Source organism: Natrix helvetica (genome assembly GCF_964273705.1).
Source record: "Natrix helvetica genome assembly, chromosome: 5".
NCBI classification, from domain to species: Eukaryota; Metazoa; Chordata; class Lepidosauria; order Squamata; family Natricidae; genus Natrix; species Natrix helvetica.
The window spans coordinates 100,079,330-100,101,602 of record NC_138551.1 but is presented as its reverse complement, the minus strand read 5'-3'; the positions used below and the strand labels follow the sequence as shown (position 1 = coordinate 100,101,602).

General features: G+C 40.2%; 1 protein-coding gene across 4 annotated transcripts in view; it reads right to left on the bottom strand.

Annotated features, from left to right (window-relative positions):
• The window catches only part of KCNMA1 (potassium calcium-activated channel subfamily M alpha 1), a 671,545-nt gene that overhangs the window by 177,076 nt on the left and 472,196 nt on the right, over positions 1 to 22,273 (bottom strand). For all 4 annotated transcript variants that reach the window (XR_014175589.1, XM_081955703.1, XM_081955704.1 and 1 more), the window contains exons 15-16: positions 20,857 to 20,966; positions 13,282 to 13,350 (exon numbers count right to left, since the gene is read on the bottom strand). Coding sequence is in view for 3 of the 4 variants with exons in the window: in XM_081955703.1 (XP_081811829.1) it covers positions 13,282 to 13,350; positions 20,857 to 20,966 (179 nt within the window). In the remaining variant the exon portion in view is untranslated. The remainder of the gene's footprint in view (positions 1 to 13,281; positions 13,351 to 20,856; positions 20,967 to 22,273) is intronic.

Sequence of the window (22,273 nt, the reverse complement as noted above, 5' to 3'; positions counted from 1 at the left end):
GTTTGGAGACCTCTGGTTTACACAGTCATGGCAGTTATGGGTTGTTGTAATTCGTTTGTGCTGCTGAAAAAGCCAAATATCTTGCCATTTCTATTTCCTAGAACTAAACACACTTCAAAAGTGTGCTTTCCATCTTGCACCACCCTGGGTTTCATTAAAGCAGACCATCGTTTTTTTCCAGCATGAATTAGTGTAACGCCTGAAGCATCAGTTTCTGCTTTTCAAGCGAATGTTGATGCCGTGAGAAAGAAGGGATACTCAAAGGAGTAGCAGAGAGGTGGGTCGCTTGTGTGTGGTCTGAAGGATGTCCTCCCAATCCTTTTCAAAGCATTTTGATAATACCAATAAAGGAGAATATTTGTAGCTCAAGGGTGAAATGAGGGATCCTTGGTGCTCTCTGAGCTTGGTTGATTTCTTGCAGACGGTTCATCATCCAAACTTGGTAACGTGCTAGTCAGACTAGCACTGATGATGTTACCTAGTTGGTTAATGAAACATCTGCAAGAAAACAACCAAGCTCAGAGAGCACCAAGTATCCCTCATTTTGAAAATGTTCATTTTCAAAGCAGTTTTACAGAGCTTCTAAGGGAAATTCAATTCTCTCTCTCTCTCTCTCTCTCTCTGTCCACAATTTCATCACTCTTAAGTTAGAAGAGAGTTAACATGCATGCAATGTTTGTAGGAAATGAAGACTGCTACGATTAGAATCAATTGGGACTTAGTAGTAAAACATATTTTCAGGGAATGAGAAGGTGAAAGCACATATATATATATGAACACAAACAGTGCGAGATACACAGGGTACAGCTTTCTGTCATTATCTTTGAGAGCCAATGTTATTCTTCTGGAAATATTTGAAGGGCACGTAAGAGATTTTTGCAGGAAGAAGCTGTGGTTAGATATAATGTTGTTAAGTGGAAACTGTTTTCAGATTTACCACAAGGCCTAACATATCCAGCATCTGCACTTATTGTGTTGGAGAAGAGAAAAATAAATGGTATTAATTGGAGAAACTCCAGTTCTCCTTCCTAGATCGATAATGACTAGATAGTTTCAATACCTGGGGAACCCACCTAATTCCTGATAAAAACCTCTTTTACAACTTCCTTGATTATTGCTAAGGCAATTAGTAATCTTTGTGGATAATGTAAAAGAGTTTTTTTTCTCTCTCTCTCTATTAAGCAGCTAAATTTGAGTTGCCATTGAATTGAATCTGAATTTTATTTTAAAATCTGGAAGTTCTTTCTTTACCTGTTTTTGTGATTGTTGAAATGTAGCAAAATGTTACAATTTTTAATTTGTTTTGGAAGATAAGCCAAAGATCAAAAAGAGCAAAAATGTGATTTAGAAGAGAAGAACGATTCTGAGCTTAACAATTATTAGCACATATTTGAGTAAAAAAAACCACATGATGATTATTATTACAGCCAATTAGATGTTCAGACTGGATATGGTATTTTTGACCACCTATCGAGTCCTTCCTGAGGACCTGAGATAGGCAAATGTGGATGTTGGATGGTGTTAAAGCGTCAGAGGATGGAAGCTGTTCCGAGTAAAGCTGCCTTTTGCAATTGACTGATGTTGACTTTGTCAGTGCCAATGGTGTTCAAGCGGTGCTCCAATTGTTTTGCCATTATTAAAATAAGAGCTGTAATGGCACAGTGGTTGAAATGCAATATTGCAGGCTAATTCTGCCAACTGCCAGCAGTTTGATCCTGACCGGTTCAAAGTTGACTCAGCCTTCCATCCTTCCGAGGTTGGTCAAATGAGAACCCAGATTGTTAAGGTTGACAACTGCTTAAACTGCTTAGAGATGGCTGTAAAGCACTGTGAAGTGCTACATAAGTCTAAGCATTATTGCTTAGTGCTATTATTGATCAATATTGATGTCAGAATCAGTTTGGTGTGGTGGTTAAGGCACCAACCTGGAAACTGGAAATATGTGAGTTCTAGTCTCACCTAAAGCGCAAAGCCATCTGGATGATTTTGGGCCAGTCTCTCTTTCTCAGCCCTAGGAAGGAGAAGGTGGCCAGAGCAAACCACTTTGGAAAAGCTTTGCCCAAACAATTACAGGGATTTGTCTAGGCAGTGGCCAAGAGTCAATACTGACTTGAAGGGAATTATTATTGTTGTTGTTGAAACAAAACACAGGGGGCTTGATTGTTCATTAGATGGGTAACATTTGTCCAAAATCTGGGTGCTTTTGGCCTGGCAGACATCCTGAATAGCAAAAGGTATCCTGGAGCAGATTTCCTGAATTTAAACCATATTTTAAAAAATAAGCGATGAAAAGATTCAAAACCTATCGGGAATTCAGGGAGACTAGCAAATCATACCCAGGGTAGAAGTGCCAACATTTTGGCTGGAGACCAAAGAGCAAAATCTAAGCTTGAGAGTAGGAAATCTCTGATAGTTTGTTCCATACAATTGCTAAATTGTAAGTTATATTGATAATTTCGGATATCATACCGCTCAATATCAGATGGGCATTCCTATCCCTGAATTTTATCCCCGAGTACTCGTCATTTCATTATTATGTTCCATATTTCCTCGAAAATAAGACCTCCCTAGATAATAAGCCCAATTGGGCTTTTAAGTGCTTGTGCTAAAATAAGCCCTCCCCCCACGCTCGCCGCCTCCTGCACTTCAAAAATAATAAGACCTCCCCAAAAATAAGGCCAAGTGTTTATTTGGGAGGGTCAAAAGAAAATAAGACCCTTTCTTATTTTGGGGAAAACACGGTTTGTATTCTCTTTTCATTTTCTCAGACCTGGGGACAGTGACTTTCACATAAAAGTATATGTACTGATGTTTCCAAGTAATTTTTTTTTTAGTTAATTGTTCTCGATGGGGGAAACCTATAAGCTTGATACTTCCTCTATTTTTATTATTCAGTATTCTCCCATTGTAATGTGACTTTTAATATACAATGCAATCCACATTTCAGTTTTATTTTGCCTGTTTATAATGAATAATGAATTAATGTTGATTATAAATCCAGGTTTCATTTTTTTTATTTGTTTCTCCATGGAACATTGATGGCCATTTTTAAAAACAATGCCAAATTAACATAATACTAAAATACTAAAAGTGGCATTTAATTAAACAGCAGGTGAAATTCACATTTTTTCCTTCTAGCCTGAAGTAATATTTTCAGTTGTTTCATGTTAAATATTAATTCAAATGAGCTTCAGTAGGATCAGAATTAATGGTATGATTGATCAGAAAGATAAACTTGAACTGACATTCTTCTATCACCCAACTTAATGTGGCTCTCATTGTAGGATAATTGAGGATAATTATATGGCATAAAATCCATATTATTATAATTAAAAAAACTGGTCTAAGACAACCCAATGAATACTTATTCGCTAATAACTAGCATTTAGACCAGCGGGAATTCTGGGAGTTGAAATCCACACATTTTAAAATTGCTGAGATTATGGAACACTGATTTAGGACAAGGGCCTTATTTATAAGGCAGGGAATATTATGTTGTCCTATGAAATCATAAAATTTCAGTAGAACTATACCTTGCCTTAGTTAAATCTTAGATAAATCTGAACCATTGCTACGTTAGTGAAAATAAAGCTTCTAGTTCTATGGGTCAAATTACAACTTACATTAAGCACATAATATACCATTGACTCTTACGTCTGAAGGGTGGTATTGTGGCTCAGAGGTTAAGATGTTGGCTTGTCAGCTGGAAAACTGACAGTCCAGGTTCAAGACCCAAGTGCCACATGATGGGTAAGCTCCCATCCTCACCCCAGCTCCTGCTAACCTAGCAGTTCGAAAACATGCAAACGTGAATAGATAAATAGGTACCACTTAGATGGGAAGGTAACAATGCTCCATGATGTCATGCTGGCTGCATGACTGCAGAAATCTCTTTGGCCATTGAGGGGAGTACCACCTCCTATAGTCAGCAACAACTAGCGGAGTAAAATCCTCAGGGATTCCTTACTTCTGTAGTAGGATCCCTAGATTGTAACCTTCCTAAACACAGGGGACAGGATCTCGTTGCTTGCATCATTTTGACCCAAACAGTGTCATTGTACTGGCATAAGTCTGCTTTCTTCATTCTGACCAATCCTTCCTTACCCTCAAAGGTGGCATTACAGGGAAAGAAACTTCTCAGCATTTGACTTATGTAGTTTGTTTCCTGGACATTTTTAAAAAATCCATAATTCCTAAAGGATTTATTCATAATCAACATCTACGAAGGAGATCAAATTTCAGAAAACAAACTGTGGGGCTGGATGAAATTAAGATTTTTTAAAAAAGAAATATATTCTCAACCTATAATAGTTCTGATGTGTCTCTCAACTTTGGTCAGTTTTACGTTACATGTTTAATGTAACAAGGGAGTTGAACTTTCAATCCCCTTCTGATAGTTAGAGATCCTTATTGTAAATAAATGCCAATATTTCCTATTAGGTCTTGAACACTAAGGAAGCTAAGGGCAAATCAGCTTGCTCTATCGCCTGTATTTCCCCAGGAAAAAAAAATGAGAACAGAACATGAAAATGTATATTGTTACATCAGCGAATAAGTCCAAAACTCCATCTTGTATGCCTCCGTATTGAAAACATACTAAAGCATCTACAATATTCTGATGTAGCTCAAATGTCAATCTTTTCAATGGGATGAGAGACTAAAAAAATAAATAAAAATAGTAGTAGCAAGTTTCATGCTATGGTGGATGTGCTGTACCATTCCCCGTGCAATTAAGATCACAATAAAATAGATATTTTTTCACCACCATGAGGCAGGACTGTATTTAGTTTAAGAGAGATGGGACATTCCTGATTACAGGCAAGGTGTTCTTGAAGCTCGGTCGATGGGTTATGGCAAATGGTCCACTAAGATCTCCTTAAAATGAACTTTACTCGTTGAAGTATTTATGATTGACAGAAAAAAATTACTTTTTTTTCCTTTACGAGTTTCTTGAGACCATATTTGTAAATAATGCAGAAACATGCACATGTATCGGTTTGGGGGGGGGGGGGAGCAAAGAACCTCTCTGCTAGCATCTCCAGGACTTTTCAAGCTTATGTTAATACAGGTTTACACAGAGAGGAAAAGAAATCACCATAGACACCAACGAGAAGGCAAATGACAAAACATTTTGTAAAGCTGCAGAACACTAGAGCCGGATCATAACGACAGCAAGCAGCTCTAAGTGTTGCTCCCAGAGAATTAGGTTTTCCTCCTAAATGGGGAATAGCCAAAAAAAAATGTAGTAGGTCTCTCTTTTTAACGATGCCCAAATTTGCTCTGAGTCAAAGCAGATCTAATTCAACATCTTCCCAAACTGGTAAATGCCCACGAATGAGGAACTGATGCTCTAATTTACATGAGATTTGGGTCATTCTAAACTGGGAGCAAAACAGCACACCTTTAAACCACACACACACATACACACACACACACACATATTTCCACACAGCTTTGCATGCCTTTACCACGAGGTTAAAATTACTGGTAAACAAGAAGCCATATAAGAGGTGCAACATCTGCAGATCCTTTGTAGATGCCAAAGTGTTGCAGTAACTTCTCTGCAGTTGGATCATATGAATAATGCCAAACTGTCAGGAAGCCAGGTCTCTTGTTCACAAATCTACTCCAAATCCACAGGATATTAAGAACTAAACAGAAAGAACATCACAGACTACACAGGGTGATACGACAGAAGCAGGGATGGGAGAAAGAAAACAACCGATATCGGGATATGCAGGGTCAGAAAGGTTCATCTGGATGGGGTCAAGGAGGAAGAAAAGGCTAGGGTGAAGTTGGAGAGGCATTCAGATGAATGAAATTTAAAAAGAGAAATCAAAGGGAAATTGGCAAGGCATGCCTTGTTGTTCTCAAAGACACAACAACGGCATGGCAGGTCGGTTCACGTTCGGTACTTGAATATCAGCACAATAAACGCAACACGAACCGGCACAAAGTCGGGGTAAGAGGGTCAACCCATTCAAATATTCCAGTCAAAAGTCTTGTAGGCGGAAAGCTACACGAAAGCCATGGTTAGAAGTGTAGTAGCTTCTGGGTGGGGTGATATTTATTCTGATTCAGTGTTAGGCTCAAAACTGAAAGCGGAAACAAACAAACAAACAAAAAAGGCATTTGGACACAACTAACGAATGGCGGAAGGCATGGCATGAAGCTCCATGTGGGACAGAAATTTTGGAAGGACGTTTGATGGGGGAATTTGAACAAGGGTGGCGAATGTAAAAGCAACAAATAGCAAAAGTTAATAGACACGAAACAGACACTGTTCCAACAAAATGCATGAACACAAAACAGGGGAAGAGGAATACTGGACAGGAGCGATTGAATGAAATCTGATAGAACTTTTCCTATTGGATTAATCTTTTCTCCTTAGGCAACGTTGTTAAATTTAACTTATATAGGTATTATTCCTGCAAAGAAGTTAGTGCAGAGGACACAAAAGAAACAATGCAGAAACCAACTGTTGCTATCAAATGTTCTCTCCTCTTTGAAAGTTAGGGGCTCTCTCTATATATATATATATATAAATATAAAATATGTACTCATTTTATATATATATATATATATATATATATATATATATATATATATATATATATATATATATATATATATATATATATATATATGTATGAAAGATAGACAAAGATGTTATCTTCCTGTATTCTTGGTAAAGAATTAGTCCTGAAGTTAGAAGGATTGGAGGTAGGACTGAGGTTGGAAGGTAAAGTAACGAAGAGGGCATACCGCTTTCGGCTTCTGCAAACGACAAGAAAAAAAGTTGCAAATCAAAACACTTGGATAAGAAATGAACTGACACAAAAAAAAAGCCAGAATGAAAAACAAACAAATAAGTTAATAACCGACAACACTTTGATTTGAAATTCTCCAAATCTACTTTTCCCTCCTTTTTTTTTTAAAATGTATTTTTTTTAAGAAAAAAAAAAGGATTTCTGCTGGGAATGAAGACAAATAAAATGGAAAGACAGGAGAAAGGTCCAACAAAGGGATAAACATGGGGGTACGAGAAAAGAATGTTAATTTTTGTTTTGTTTCAATTTTTTTTTGTATTAGAGCTGGCAAATAAATAAATAAGTAAAGCCCCACCAAATTAGAATTAGGTTTTTCAATGGGCTTGGGTGGAATAACCATTATTTTACAAATTTCCTTTAAGAGTGCTCTTACCAGGAATATTTCAGGGTTGTCTTTTTTTTAACTTTTCCTTAAAAATTCAAGGAACTTCAAAGGCGTACGGAGTATACGTAACAAGTTAACAAGTTCAGCCAAGTGTCCTTATTCCATCCAAACTGCAAAATACTGCATGATGCTTAAAAAACCCTTTTCATCGAAGCAGTAGTAATCCATACGCCCAAAGGCAAGGGATTCCAGTAGAATATCTTGATTCTCAGGTCCATATTCTAGCTAGGAATTGGAAGAAGGACTGATTTTGGTGTTGTTTTCACAACACACACATTTGTGTGGGGACAAGGGGCAATGTGTCTTCCCCAAAGATTCAGTCAACCACGTGAGTGCATTCCTATGGGCCATGGATGTTCCATAGGAGACAGAAAGGACCGTTCTGTGTTTCAGAAACAAAATTTATCTCTGAGCAAAAACTTTAGTAGATCATCTTCAACTCTATGATGTCACTGCTGAATAGAAGTGTTGATATGACTAAATTAAAGGTAAAGGTTCCCCTCGCACATATGTGCTAGTCGTTCCCGACTCTCGGGGGCAGCGCTCATCTCCATTTCAAAGCTGAAGAGTCAGCGCTGTCCGAAGACATCTCCGTGGTCATGTGGCCGGCACGACTAAATGGCAAAGGCGCATGTAACGCTGTTACCGTCCCACCAAAGGTGGTCTACTTGCATTTTACATGCTTTCGAACTGCTAGGTTGGCAGAAGCTGGGACAAGTAATGGGAGCTCACTCTGTTACGCGACACTAAGGGATTTGAACTGCCAATCTTTCTGATCGACAAGCTCAGCATCTTAGCCACTGAGCCACCACGTCTATTACTAAGTATCAATGGTTAATGACCTTGGTTCTGCTTATCTGTGTTTAGAAGCAAATTCTACATGCAAACCACTCTTTCAATTCTTAGCTGCCTAAATTCCCTGGATTCTTCCTTAATCTAGAAGAGGCTAATCCAGTATATAACCTCCAAGTCCTTTGGAAGGCCACAATTCAATTAAGGGGGAAAAAGATTGTCCAGTACTTCTGAAAGGAAAATGATGGCTGTTACACGTTAGTAATTTGCAACAAAAGAAATTGCAGCAGAGAAACAGAGGTGGAATTCATGAACATAAGTGCTAATGAATCTTAGGCAAGCAATTGTTGTTAATATTTCATTTGTGTTTGTTATCCATTTTGGTAATGAGTATTGAGCCTGGGTCAAAATCAAGTTTTGGCTTTTTTCATTTATATTATAGCAAGGGAGCTGCTCGATATATTCCTGAATGAAATGGTAAAAATGCTGGAGCTCCTGCTACTTGCAAATGGGATGTCTCTACAATGAATTAGATATTAATATTCAATAACATAAAACAAATCACTGGGGTCACAGGATTTTTTTTATTTTTTGCGTATTGTTTCTTACAAGAGACGTAATAACAAAACGGGTTAGGATTGCTTATAAACCTTGCCACAACTAGGGAATTGGAATCTGGGTTTTCGTAAAGTACATATTTTTTAAAAAAACAATAGTGGGGGGGGGGGGGAACCTGACATGGGGTGAAACCAATCAATAATTGAGAAAGAGGAAATTGTTTTAAAAATGACAAGGACAAATTTAGGTGTCATGGAACTGATCTCTGTTCAAATTACATCTGATGCTAGGATACTGTTGTGGCCCGCCAGCAGCCAGCAGAGCTAGCAGAAAAGTTGGGCAGTGAGGAGGTTGGGGAGGAAGATGGGCCAGTCCTGGAGGTGGGGAAGGCTCAGACGAGGGCTCTGCATCGGAGGCAGAGGCTCGGCCAAGGCTGTCTGGCAGTTCTCAGCTGCCTTCAGAACTAGACAGCAGTGAGGCAGAGGAACAGCTGGAGCCTCTTCCCAGTGTGCACATGCGCAGAGCTGCCAGAAGAAAACAACTGAGAAATCAGGGTCGATTTGAGAGTAAAGCCATAGGTGGATGGTGAATGGCCCCTCCCATAGGAAATAAAAGAGGAGCAAAAGGGGAGTGGGCTTTTGCAGGAAACAACTCATTCGTTTGTTTCAGGAGTGTGAAGATCTGTCTGTGAATCTCAGAGACTCTGTGCCAAGTCTTTCCTTGCACAGCACTGCGTTTGGAAAATGTATACAGGGCAGCTTTCCAAGCTAAATACGGTCTGTGGTTATACCTTCACCTTTGAAAGACTGTTTGCCAGGCCTTTGCTGAATGTGAATGATAGGAATTCACATTTGTTTAATAAAAGGGGTTTTGTCGGAACCAGAAATCTGCTTCGTGCTTTTTGAGGAAGCCTAGGTCAGAATAGATATCTTTGTATGCAGGGGAAGCAACATGGTTATATTTAAGAAGCTCTTTATCTGAGATGTTGAATTTCAAGGATCTATTTCAGGTTGCATAAAGTACTTCTCATTTTGTACTCAGCTTTGATTCTTTGAATGATTCAAAGTGTTTCCCAGTCACATCAGTAGGTTGAAGTTCGACCAGTTCTGTGAAGATAACTGTGATGGGATGTCAGATGTGGCTGCCAAATGTACTTGTACCATTAAGGGAGAATCTTTGTAGCTCAGGGTAGAAATGAGGGGTCCTTGGTGCTCTCTGAGCTTGGTGGTTTTCTTGCAGACATTTCATTACCCAATGACTAGCATTGATGATGTTACCTAGTTTGAGTCATGAAATGTCTGCAGAAAAACTACCAGGTTCAGAGAGCACTAAGGACACCTCAAATGGATCACTGAAGTCAGCAATTCTTCTTCTTCTAGAATTTTAATCTAAGCAGAAGAAACTGAAGGAGAGAAGCTGAGGAAAAAAACACATTGTTCACTTTGAATTGGGAAACAGGAGGAAGGATATCCAAATTATGCTCAAAAGGATGTCCAAAATAAAGTTTGAAGATATTGGATCAAACATAGGATAGATATTGGATCCATTCACTTAAAAATATGTCTGGTGGCCCTCAGAGCCATAAAGAAAGCTAACTTCTCTCCATTGACTAAGTCTATCAGGTGGGAAAAAATGAAGTTTTGCCAAACCGTGTGAGATTTTTCTTAACTAGCATTTTGGAGAAGCCGAGCAGCGTAAAAAGAAGATTCCTGTAATGAAGAGTTTGTAACACTCTTCGTTGTTGATATTCCTTCAGTTTGGATCTCAGTGGTGGAACAAGTCCACTTGCCTATTTCTTTGGGGTTACCTCAGCTTCTTCTGAAAAAGCAACAAGGAGAAATAAAACAGAGGCTGCCAAAATGTAAAAACTACTGAGGGAAAAAAAAAGCTGCCCAAATAAGAGAAGCACAGATATTTGGACAGGGGGGGGGGGGGGGTCTACAGGATACAGTTAAAAAAAAGTTGATTATGGTAATGTGATTGAAGCTCCACCCATTTTTATGTGACACGTGGCCATTGCGGCCACCATTTTTAACTTTTTTGACCCTATCCTGTAAATCCTGCTTCTGTCTTGTCTTTGATATTCTGCTCAGTTTATCAAACACGCTACATTCTAAGTCAGCAGCCCTCAACTTTTTGGGCACTAGGGATCATTTCCGTGGGGATAGAATTTTCCGTGGACTGGAAGAGGTGTGGTTTGCGTGCTGCCTGCATTCCATAGATGGGGCTTCCCTTGTTGGCATGGGCCAATTCCTGGCATGCCGTCGCCCGGTGTGTTGGGGACCACTATTCTAAGCGATAGCTTTCTAATGACATTCCATAATTTTAATTTAAATTATTTCACTCTTTGGCACATTTTGTGGTAAGACTTAGGTTCACCTAAAAATATGCATATGTCCAAGGTAGGGGATGTATATTAGTTCAAAGAAAATAAATTTTGCCAAGATTAGTAATGTTATTTAAAAATGGAGAGAGGGTGCAATTGCTATCACAGAGCAGGATGAGAAAAACCGATGAATGGAAGATATGAAATCTGCAGGAATTTGTGGATTTTCCAATTCCAGAATTCATCTTATGAAGTCTACAGTTAGGCCAGATTTGGTACAAGGTTAATGAAGAACTTCAATAAAATGGAACTAGGATACTGTTTCTGACCCTTAGCAGCTTTGAGGTATGGGGACCCCAACTTTGTGTGGATAGCTGGGGAACTCTGGGAATTGAAGTCCACATGTCTCAAAGTTGCTAAGGTCGAGGAACACTAAACTAGAAGATGCCATCTGTTGAGTCTATTGGAATGTTGGCTTTGGTGGCAATCTCAGCAGGATGCATTGAGAAGATGTCCAAGTTGAACTTCAGGTGTGAATTAGGTGGGCTTCCATTCCTCCTGACATTATTAATGTTTGCATTCTATCCATAAAGCAAATAGTGCATCAATCACTACCTCTGGCTTTTAAAATAAAAGACCTACATTCAAATCCTTTTAAATAATGAAAGTCAACTATTTCTATGAGGGAGTTGTCGTTCTTGAGATTAGTTTAATCGCAGAACATGGTTGCAAACATTAGATTGTTGGGAAGACTAAACATATATCAGTGGTGGCTTCCTACCAGTTCGGACCGGTTTGGGTGAACCAGTAGAGGTTTGGCAGTCTGGGTTGCTGGAATCGGCAGCAAACAAGGCCTGCCATGCTTTTGAAATGGTTCTCCGCCATCTTGTTTTTTGCTTCTGCGCATGTGCAGAAAAATGTTATTGTACTGCGCACGTGCACGAGAAGCACATCAAGCATGTGTGTGGCGTGGCCACAAGCGAACCGGCAGTCATGAACCCACCCCTGACATATACAGTATCCAGGTGGATTTTACTTCCAAGAAGGATTGGTGGGCTAAAATGCACGACAGAAATCGCCAAGGTGAGGGTGCCTTGGTGCTCTCTGAGCTTGATTGTTTTCTTGCAGAATGTTTCATTACCCAAAGTAGGTAACATTGACATTGCCAGGTCTTGCATTTTTAGAGGTTGAGAGGTTGTCGTTGTTTTTAGCAGAAATGATAATTATCTTGGATTATTATCTTTTATAATGGGAAATGAAGATCAAATGGTCTTCTAAAAATGTTATCAATAACTCCAAGCTTGAAGAAATGGACCAAAAGAAGCCATAGATGAATCTCCTGTTTGAACCTTGAATAATGATCTGGCAGAATATTTTTTCCTGTAATGCATTTCTCTATTTGCCTGGTGCAGGGGTCAGCAACCCACAGCTCTGGAGCTCCATATGGCTCTGTCATGCCTCTGCTGTGGCTCCCTGTCGTTGGTCAGTAAAAGGAAAAAGGGAAAGGCCACACTAGGAGGAGATTTTATGGTGGGGGAACCAGACTGCCAAGTGGGCAGATGAAAAAGGACACAGTGCTAGGAGGTGACTCTATGGTGGGGGAACAGGACGTCCTGTTAGCTCCAGAATTGAATGGGGGGCTTCCGGTTATGACCTTTGTGGCTCTTTGAGTGTCTAAGGTTGCCGACCCCTGGCTTGGTATAATTATATACATATGTATGTATGTATGTATGTATGTATGTATGTATGTATGTATGTATGTATATATGTATATATATATATATATATATATATATATATATATATATATATATATATATATATATATATATATATATATATATATATATATATATATATATATGTGTGTGTATATATATATATATATATATATATATATATATATATCTGTGATCTTTCAAGCCAAGCTTTGCATAGGATTTAAATTGCAGCAATCCTATGTATAGAGTTATATACATCACTTGGAAATACTTATCCTGGTTAGATTGCATTGTGTTATGTAGAATTATCAAGGAGGAACTCACTGGGGTTCTAAGCTGTCATTCATCAACTCTGCCTAAGTGTAATTTTAATTGAGAACTTAACATTCTTTAATGCAGGAGACTGGTTTCAAGGCAATTTAAATTAAAATCACATATTTCATCGATTTTATTGGACTTTGAGGCATGATGTTGCCTTTTGATTAGGTATATAAGTGGGCACCATAATGTCAAAGAGTGCCTGGAATATAAAACTCTTTTATAAATATAAACATCTATCCAAACAGCAAGAAACAAAGAAAGGAAAAAGAATGAATGAGAAGAAGAAATTCAAGCAGGCCAAGTAATCAAAGATGCACTACGAAAAGGTTCTGATAGAGGGTTACATACCTGCTTTCCCCTTTCTCCGACTTGTATTCTATGGCTATCATTAAAAGCTTTAGCTTTGCAAAGACCAGTCTGCCAGAAAGAAAGCAGAGGGAAAGAGAACAAAACGAGAATATGTTATTTATTTTGTTGATATGAGTACTTTGCTGTTGTCCTTAAGGCAGGGGTGGGATTCAGCAGGTTCAGGCCGGTTCAGGCAAACCGGTAGCCCCTGCCATCAGCTGAGAGTGAACTGGTTCACACCGATGATCAGGTAGGCCCGCCCGCCCATGCGCTATACTGACCTATATTCCCTTTTCTGAAGCCCAGCTGATAGGCACGGCAGAGCAGATTGCTGCGCCTCAGCTGTTTTGCACCAGGGCTACAGTAGAAGGCAAGTTTTCAAATGCACTGTGCACACACAGAGCAGAGCACACGCTCAGTTGTAAGTGTGCGCTTCGCTCCGGTTGTTACCCTGGTTGAATCCCACCACTGCCTTAAGTTTATGTACATATAGACCTTTATAAAATATAGCTTAACTCTTTGCCTGCAGTCCTCAACTTTGTCAAAGTTCTTAAAACCTTCAGCAATAGCAAAATATATCTCCAGAAGTTCTGTATATTTATCTGGCTGCAAATATTTCAATTATTCATAGGAATAATGCTTTGATAAAACTTTTGAAACCCTTTTCCCCATATGCATTTTATGTTCAGATTCTTCCCAGAGCAGAAATGACATTCTAGATTGTCTTCACATCTATTTTAAGTATGAAACATTAGACTTAACAGGTGCATTTTCAACACAGATGTACATGGATAATTTGCTTTAAGGAAATCATAATTGTCTTATGTTCCCAAAAGAAATAAATTATATTTAAATCAGAAGAGGAGGGCCTGAGCTCTTGCTTACATAAATTGGTGGTGAAACCTAAGTGTTTAATTAGGCAGCAGAGTCAGACAGTGAGGAGGTTGGGGAGGAACAGGGGCCAGTCTTGGGGGTGAAGAAACCTCAGGTGAGGGCTCTGTGTCGGAGACAGAGAGGGAGCTGGACAGCAGTGAGGCAGAAGAACAGCTGGAGCCTGTTCCCAGTGTGCAAGCAGAGTTGCCAGAAGACAAGAACAATTAAGAAAACAGTATCGACTTAGGAGTAAAGCCACACCTTGGAGGTGATTGGCCCCTCCCATAGGAAACAAAAAAGGAATGAACGGGGAGTGGGATTTTGCAGGAAACAATTCATTCCTTTGGTGGTGTCAAGAGTGGAAAGTTCTGTTGGTGATTATAAGAGATTCTGTATGAAGTTTTGCTTTGCTCTGTTTTTGGAAGATAGTTATCTTTCAGCGCTGATAAGGTGCATGTGGATAAACATTCCGCTGAAAGACTGTTTGCTAAAGCCTTGCTGACTGTGAATGAAAGGAATTCACAGTTGTGTAAATAAAAGAGGTTTTGTCGGGACCAAGACTTTGCTTCTTGCTTTCTAAGGAAGCCTGGGTCAGGACATTTACAACCTTGCTTGTTCAGGGAATCCCTGCCGTTGCTACATTGGTTAACAGTCGTTAAATGAATCTGGCTTCGCCATTGACTGTGCTTATCAGAAGGTCACTGAAGATGATCGCATGACCCCAGTGCATGGCAAACATCATAAATACATGCTAGTGGTCAAGTGTTTAAATTTTGGTCCTTCAAGGATCATGTGTGAAAAATGGCATTAAGTCACTTTTTCCAGCGCTGTTGAATGTTCATTAACAAATGTTTGTAAGTCAAGGTGTACCTATATAGGAAGGTTCACCCAACATCCTATGTTTAACCAGTTGTGCATAGCATCAAGACAGATGTTTATACATCTAAGCTACAAATAAATATTGTAATGTGTTCTGACCTAGGCTTCCCAAGAGCATGAAGCAAACTCCTTATCCCGACAAAAAAACCCTTTTATTAATTTGTTGTGAATTCTGTTCATTCACATCCAGCAAAGTCTTTCAAGGGAAGATTTACAGTCACAGATCTTATCTGGCTTGGAGAGCTGACAGGCCGATATCTGCAAAACTTGGCAAGGAGTCTCAGAGAGTCACGAACCAATTAAGTGAACTAATTGTCTCCTGCAAACTCCACTCCCCTTTCGCTCCTCTTTTATTTCCTCTGGGAGGGGCCATTCATCATCCACCTGTGGCTTTATTCCCAAGTCAACCCCTGTTTTTTAGCTGTTCCCTTGTTCTGGCAACTCTACACACTGGGAACAGGCTCCAGCTGTTCATCTGCCTCACTGATGTCTGACTCTGAAGCAGCTGATAACTGTCAGATGGCCCTGGCCCCACCTCTGCCTCCGACACAGGGTCCTCATCAGAGCCTTCCCAGACTCCAGGACTGGCCCATGTTCCTCCCCAACCTCCTCACTCTCCGAATCTGCTGCCAGTTCCACTGGCGGGCCACAACATAAGGTGTAGTAGACACATGTCACATTTGTGCTGCTGCATATCTTTAGACATCAAATGTGAAGCATTTCATTAGATGAATGAAATCAATCAATCAAAATAGAGCTGGAAGAGACCTTGTAGGTTTTCTGGTCCAATCTAGGTTCTCATTTTACCGACCTCGGAAGGATGGAAGGCTGAGTCAATAGCAATAGCACTTAAACTTATATACCGCTTCACAGTGCTTTGCAACCCTTTCTAAGTAGTTTACAGAGTCAGCATCTCACCTCGGACAACTTGGGTCTTCATTTTACTGACCTCAGGAGGATGGAGCTCTGAGTCAACTTTGAGCTGAGCAGAATTGAGCTCCTGGAAGTGGGCAGAGTTTGCCTACAATACTGCATTCTAACCACTGTGACACCACGGCTCTTTACATAGTCCCAGGACACTGCAACCATCATAAATGTGAATCAGTTGCCAAGCATCTGAATGTAGATCGTGTGACCTTGGGACACTGCAACCGTCATAAATGTGAATCAGTTGCCAAGCATCTGAATGTAGATCGTGTGACCTTGGGACACTGCAACCGTCATAAATGTGAATCAGTTGCCAAGCATCTGAATGTAGATCGTGTGACCTTGGGACACTGCAACCGTCATAAATGTGAATCAGTTGCCAAGCATCTGAATGTAGATCGTGTGACCTTGGGACACTGCAACCGTCATAAATGTGAATCAGTTGCCAAGCATCTGAATGTAGATCGTGTGACCTTGGGACACTGCAACCGTCATAAATGTGAATCAGTTCTCAAGCATCTGAATGTAGATCGTGTGACCTTGGGACACTGCAACCGTCATAAATGTGAATCAGTTGCCAAGCATCTGACTTTTGATCATGTGATCAAGGAGATACTAGGAAAGGTCATAAGTATGAAAACCGTTCGTAAGTCACTGTTTTCAGTACTGTTGTCACTTCGATTCGTCACTAAATGAACTGTTGTTAAATTGAGGACTGCCTGTATCACAATGTCAGAGGGTAAGAATTACAACTCATTCAGTCCCTTTCCTGTATGATTATACCTAACGTTATGATAAAATTGATAGTAATAAACACAGGATTTTTTTTTTCCAAGGGCCACCTAAAACAATTGTTTTAAGATTGACTTTCAACATCCACAGAGCTGTTTTCGTGACAATCGGGCCCTGTGGGAGACATTTAGTTACCATGCAAAATGTCACAGAAGCCATTCCAAATTTTATGCTTAGCCGATGACATTGCATTGCATCTGCTGGAATTTATAAGTAGCCCTGGGAAATGTTAATGTTGACTGTTAATGGGGCAATGATAAACCTTTGCAAATGATTGCGAACCCTTACGATGATGATGGCTTCATTTACAAATCAGTTTTATTCACTGGCAGAATGGAATTCTAAAGCACCAAATGTTTGGAAAAGTGGCTTTTGGAAAAAAAAACATCCCTGTAAAAACTGGCCCCAAAGGAAGCAAAAATGAGAAGTGTGGAAGTTTTTATGATAGCCAAATCCCTTTTCTTCGAAGAGCAAATTTCTAATCTCTGAGAACTTTCTAAGTGCTGGAATGGAGGGATACATAAATTTCATTCTCAAAATGTAATTAATATACCCCCCCCCCGCTGTATTCTTATCTTCAAATCAGTTACAGACAAGTAGAGATGCATAAAAATTATAATTCAATTCCCAACATATGTCATACCTAACAAGGTTTTTGTCCCGCTTTAATAATAATAATAAATTATTCTATCTAGGCTTAAATAAGATTAAATGGGCAAAGAATTGTAAAAGTGTTTAGCATTTTATTTTTAAAACATCCATCATTTATTGTATACTAGTTGATAACCTGACATTGCCAGAGTATTTATTTAGAGGGGGGGGGGGGAAATCAGGACCAAATGTAATTTCTAATGTTGGATTTTTCCCTTAGCAGAGGGAGCCACCCCTCTGTGAAGCCGTTATCATGGCAACACCACTGCAGTGTACAGTAGAAGCCATTTTATAGCAGTAAATAGAAGGCATTTAAGGCACAACAGGCTGTATCTTAACAGAACACACACCCTGAGGTACGAAGTATGTTAAATGGTTCAGGGAACCAGGAAGTCTAGCCAATCAAAGAGAAGGATTACAGTTGACTCTCTTCACCTACTTAAGGGACCATCACAGAGAAGAGCGGATCTACTTAGTCTTCAAAATACCACAAGAAGTGATGAGTAGGAGGTTGTTAAAGAGAGATTCCACCTGGAACTAAGGAGAAACTTCCTGACAGGGAGAACAATTAATCAGTGGAACAACTTGCCTTCTGGAATTGTGGGTGCTCCATCACTGGAGGCTTTTAAGACGAGACTGGACATCCATTTGTCTGAAATGGTATGGGGTCTCCTGCATGAGTAGAGGGTTGGACTAGAAGACTTTCAAGATCCCTTCCTATTATTCTATGACTTTGATTTGGATCAAATGTTTAAAAATTATTATCAGAATAACAGAATTGGAAGTAACCTTGGAGGCCTTCTAGTCCAACCTCCTGCTCAAGCAGGAGATCCCATATCATTGCAGGCAAATGACTGTCCAATCTTTTCTTAAAAACCTCCAGAGTTGATGTACCCACAACTCTGGCACAGGGTTTCACTGATTATTTGTACTCAACGTCTTGAAATTTATGAAATGTTCACAGTTGGGAAATTGTTCTCGCTGTTAGGAAACATTCTGGATAACTTCATCCCGCATATTATTCTACAAAACAACAGCTGAAGGCAAGAACTATCTGTTCTGACCCAGGCTTCACAAAATCACGAAGCAGAATCCTTTTCCCGACAAAACCCCTTTTTATTAAGCTAGTGTGAATTCCTCTCATTCACATCCAGCAAAGTCCCGGCAAACAGTCTTTCAAGGGTGAATTTACAACCACAGACCTTATCAGACTTGGAGAGCAGCCAGGCTGATATTATTCCAAACGCAATGCTGTACAAGAAAATACTTGGCAAGGAGTCTCTGAGAGTCACAAACAAATCTTCACACTAATTAAGTGAACTAATGGTCTCCTGCAAACTCCACTCCCATTTCGCTCCTTTTTATTCCCTATGGGAGGGGCCATTCACCGTCTACCTGTGGCTTTACTCCCGAGTTGGCCCTTGTTTCTTAATTGTTCCCTTCTCCTGCCAGCTCTCACATGCGCACATCGGGAACAGGCTCCAGCTGTTCTTCTGCCCCACTGATCTGCAAAGGCAACTGATAACTATCAGATGAGCCTGGCCCATCTCTGCCTCCAACACAGAGCCCTCATCAGAGCCTTCCCTACACTCTAGGACTGGCCCACATTCCTCCCCAACCTCCTCACTGTCTGAGTCTACCACCAGCTCCGCTGGCAGGCCACAACACTATCCAACAGCTTTAGAGAAATGCTGTAACCCTACTAAACGTCACACAATCACTTACAAGATGACAGGAGGGAACAGGAAAAGGACATTCCCTTGATCATGACGTTGGATAAATAGTGAACAGCTGAAACGCTAGAGAAATCAAACTCTTGCTGAATATTGACACTTCTTGTGTTCCTTTTCCAGCAATCTAGAACTACCATATTTTTGGGAGCATAAGACACACCTTCCCCCCCCCAAAAAAAGGTAAAAATCTGATGCGTCTTATATGCTGAATGCAGTATTTTTGGCCTCATGAAACCCCACCCCGCACATCCTGTTTTTCATAAAAATGGACGCACAGAGAGTTTGGGAGGCCCTGCAAAGTGCTCCCGGGGGCTGGGGAGGGCAAAAACAAGTGAAAAATGGGCCCGTTTTTCACAAAAATTGGGCTGTTTTTGCCCTCCCAAGCCTCCAGATACACTCTGCAGGCCTTCCAAACTCTCTGCATTTTTTTTTTTTTTGCATCGTCTATAGATGTTGTTAATGTCTAGGTGTCTATTGATAGCTATGACTATTTAATCATTCTTGCTGTCAGGAAATTCTTCCCTTACTACTTACTGCCATGGTGCATTGGTTTGAATGCAGTATTGCAGGCTACTTCTGCTGACTGCTGGCTACAGTTTTGCAGTTTGATTCTTACCATCTCAAGGCTGATTCATACTTCCATCCTTCCGAGGTGGGTAAAATGAGGACCCAGATTGTTGAGGACATTATGCTGACTTTGTAAACCAGTTAGAGAGGGCTGGAAAAGCACTGTGAAGCTGTACATAAGTCTAAGTGCTATTGCTATTGACTCAGCCTTCCATCCTTCCGAGGTCAGTAAAGCGACAACCCAATTTGTTAGGGGAAAGAAGCTGACTCTAAACCACTTAGAGAGGGCTGTAAAGCACTTTGAAGTGGCATATAAGTCTAAGTGCCAGTGCTGTTGCTATTGACTCAGCCTTCCATCCTTTCACGGTCAGTAAAATGAGGACCCAGATTGTTGGGGGCATTATGCTGACTCTGTAAACCACTTAGAGAAGCTGTTTAAAGCACTGTGAAGTGATATATAAGGCTAAATGCTATTGCTATTGACTCAGCCTTCCATCCTTTCAAGATTGGTCAAACGAGAATCCAGATTGTTGGGGGCAACATGACTCTGTAAATTGCTTAGAGAGGGCTGTAAAAGCACTGTGAAGCGATATATAAGGCTAAGTGCTATTGCTATTGCTATTAACTCAGCCTTCCATCTTTTTCATGGATAGTAAAATGAGGACCCAGATTATTGGGGGCAATTGGCTCTGTAAATTGCTTAGAGAGGGCTTTAAAAGCACTGTGAAATGGTCTAAGTACTATTGCTATCGACAGCCTCTGTGGTCAGTAAAATGAGGACTCAGATTGCTGGGGGCAATAGGCTGACTCTGTAAACCACTTAGAGAGGGCTGTAAAAAGCACAGAGAAGCAGTATATAAATCTAAGGTCTATTGCTATTGACTCAGCCTTCCATCCTTCCACGGTCAGTAAAATGAGGACCCAGATTGTTGGAGGAAAGATGCTGACTTTGAAAACTGCTTAGAGAGGGATGTAAAGCACTGTGAAGCGGTATATAAGTCTAAGTGCTATTGTTATGTACTCAGCATCTGCGGTCAGTAAAATGAGGCGTACAGTAAAGTGCTGTTGCTATTGTTTTTCAGCATTTCAGATTAAGATTAAGGACACAGATCTCTTTGAAAAAAGACGACTTCCTGGCTGCAAAAGTACTTACTCACAAACAGCAGGGAATGACAGACCAACAAAGGCACTAGAAAGATACTCTGTGTACATTTCATTAGCTACTCCTTCCAAGTAGTATTTCTGCCAAGTGTCCTCTTCGATCTAGAAAGGAGAGCAAAGAAGAAGCAAAACGACAGCTGCATTTTTAATAGGAAATGGCTGTGAATAACACAAATCAATTTCAGGAAATTAAGGTTGGAGCTTATGTTTAACTCTTCTTTTAAAAAAAACACTTTCTGAATTAAAGGTAATCTTCTGTCCGAAGATATCTCTGTGGTCATGTGGCCAGCATCACTAAACGCCGAAGGTGCACGGAACGCTGTTACCTTCCCACCAAAGGTGGTTCCTATTTTTCTACTTGCGTTTTTACGTGCATTCGAACTGCTAGGTTGGCAGAAGCTGGGATAAGTAATGGGAGCTCACTCCATTATGTGGCACTAGGGATTCGAACCACTGAACTGCAGACCTTTCTGATCGACAAGCTCAGTGTCTTAGCCACTGAGCCACCGTGTCCCTTACCTTCTGAATTAGGTCTGTTCAATTTGTCTAATTTTTCCTTTTTTTATTATTGACCAGAGGCGGATTGAAAAAGAAAATACAGTATTTAAGAAAAATATTGCTGGAAAAATATCATGTGGGCAGTTTTGATCCGTCTTTTTAATACGTTGCAAGAGCTTTGGGGGAATGCGAACTTCATAAACAAGCCCCATTTGTGAAATATGAATTGGGTCGGATAATTCTGAATATAAGATACCTTTCCAGGAACTTCAGCTAACACTCAAAGAACCGAGTTTCTACAATGCTTGAAAACAAGAACAACTGTATTTTTGCTCAAATGCATACAGTCTGTCAGGCCTGGAAGCAATCTTTTGCATTGGGCCTTCAGGCCTGCAACATTTGATGCTGTGGGAAAATGGAAGGGGGGATTATATGGAATTTGGGAGATATATAGTCTAAATAACATTCCTTTCTTAGAGAGTCAAGGACATCTTGCCCTGCACCTGGAGGGGTATGACTGGGAATCATCTCCAGTGGGACAGTGGCTGATTGGGCTATGTGATGGACATGTGGGTGCTGGGTAGGGGCTTGGAATTTCACTTGGGTGGGGAAAACCTTGAAGCTTTCAGATTCGGGTTAATGTCAGGGTTCCAACTAACGCCCCCAACGAAATAAGATTCCAAGGCTTGAAGTTCCTCAAAGTTCCATTTTATCTGTTATTGTTGTTAGTTGCCAAATCACGTCTGACACATCACAACCCAATGGACAATGTTCCTCCAGGCCTTCCTGTCCTCTACCACCCCCTGGAGCCCATTTAAGCTCACACCTACTGCTTCCATGACTCCATCCAGCCACCTCATTCTCTGTCGTCCCCTTCTTCTTTTGACCTCAATCGTTCCCAGCATTAGGCT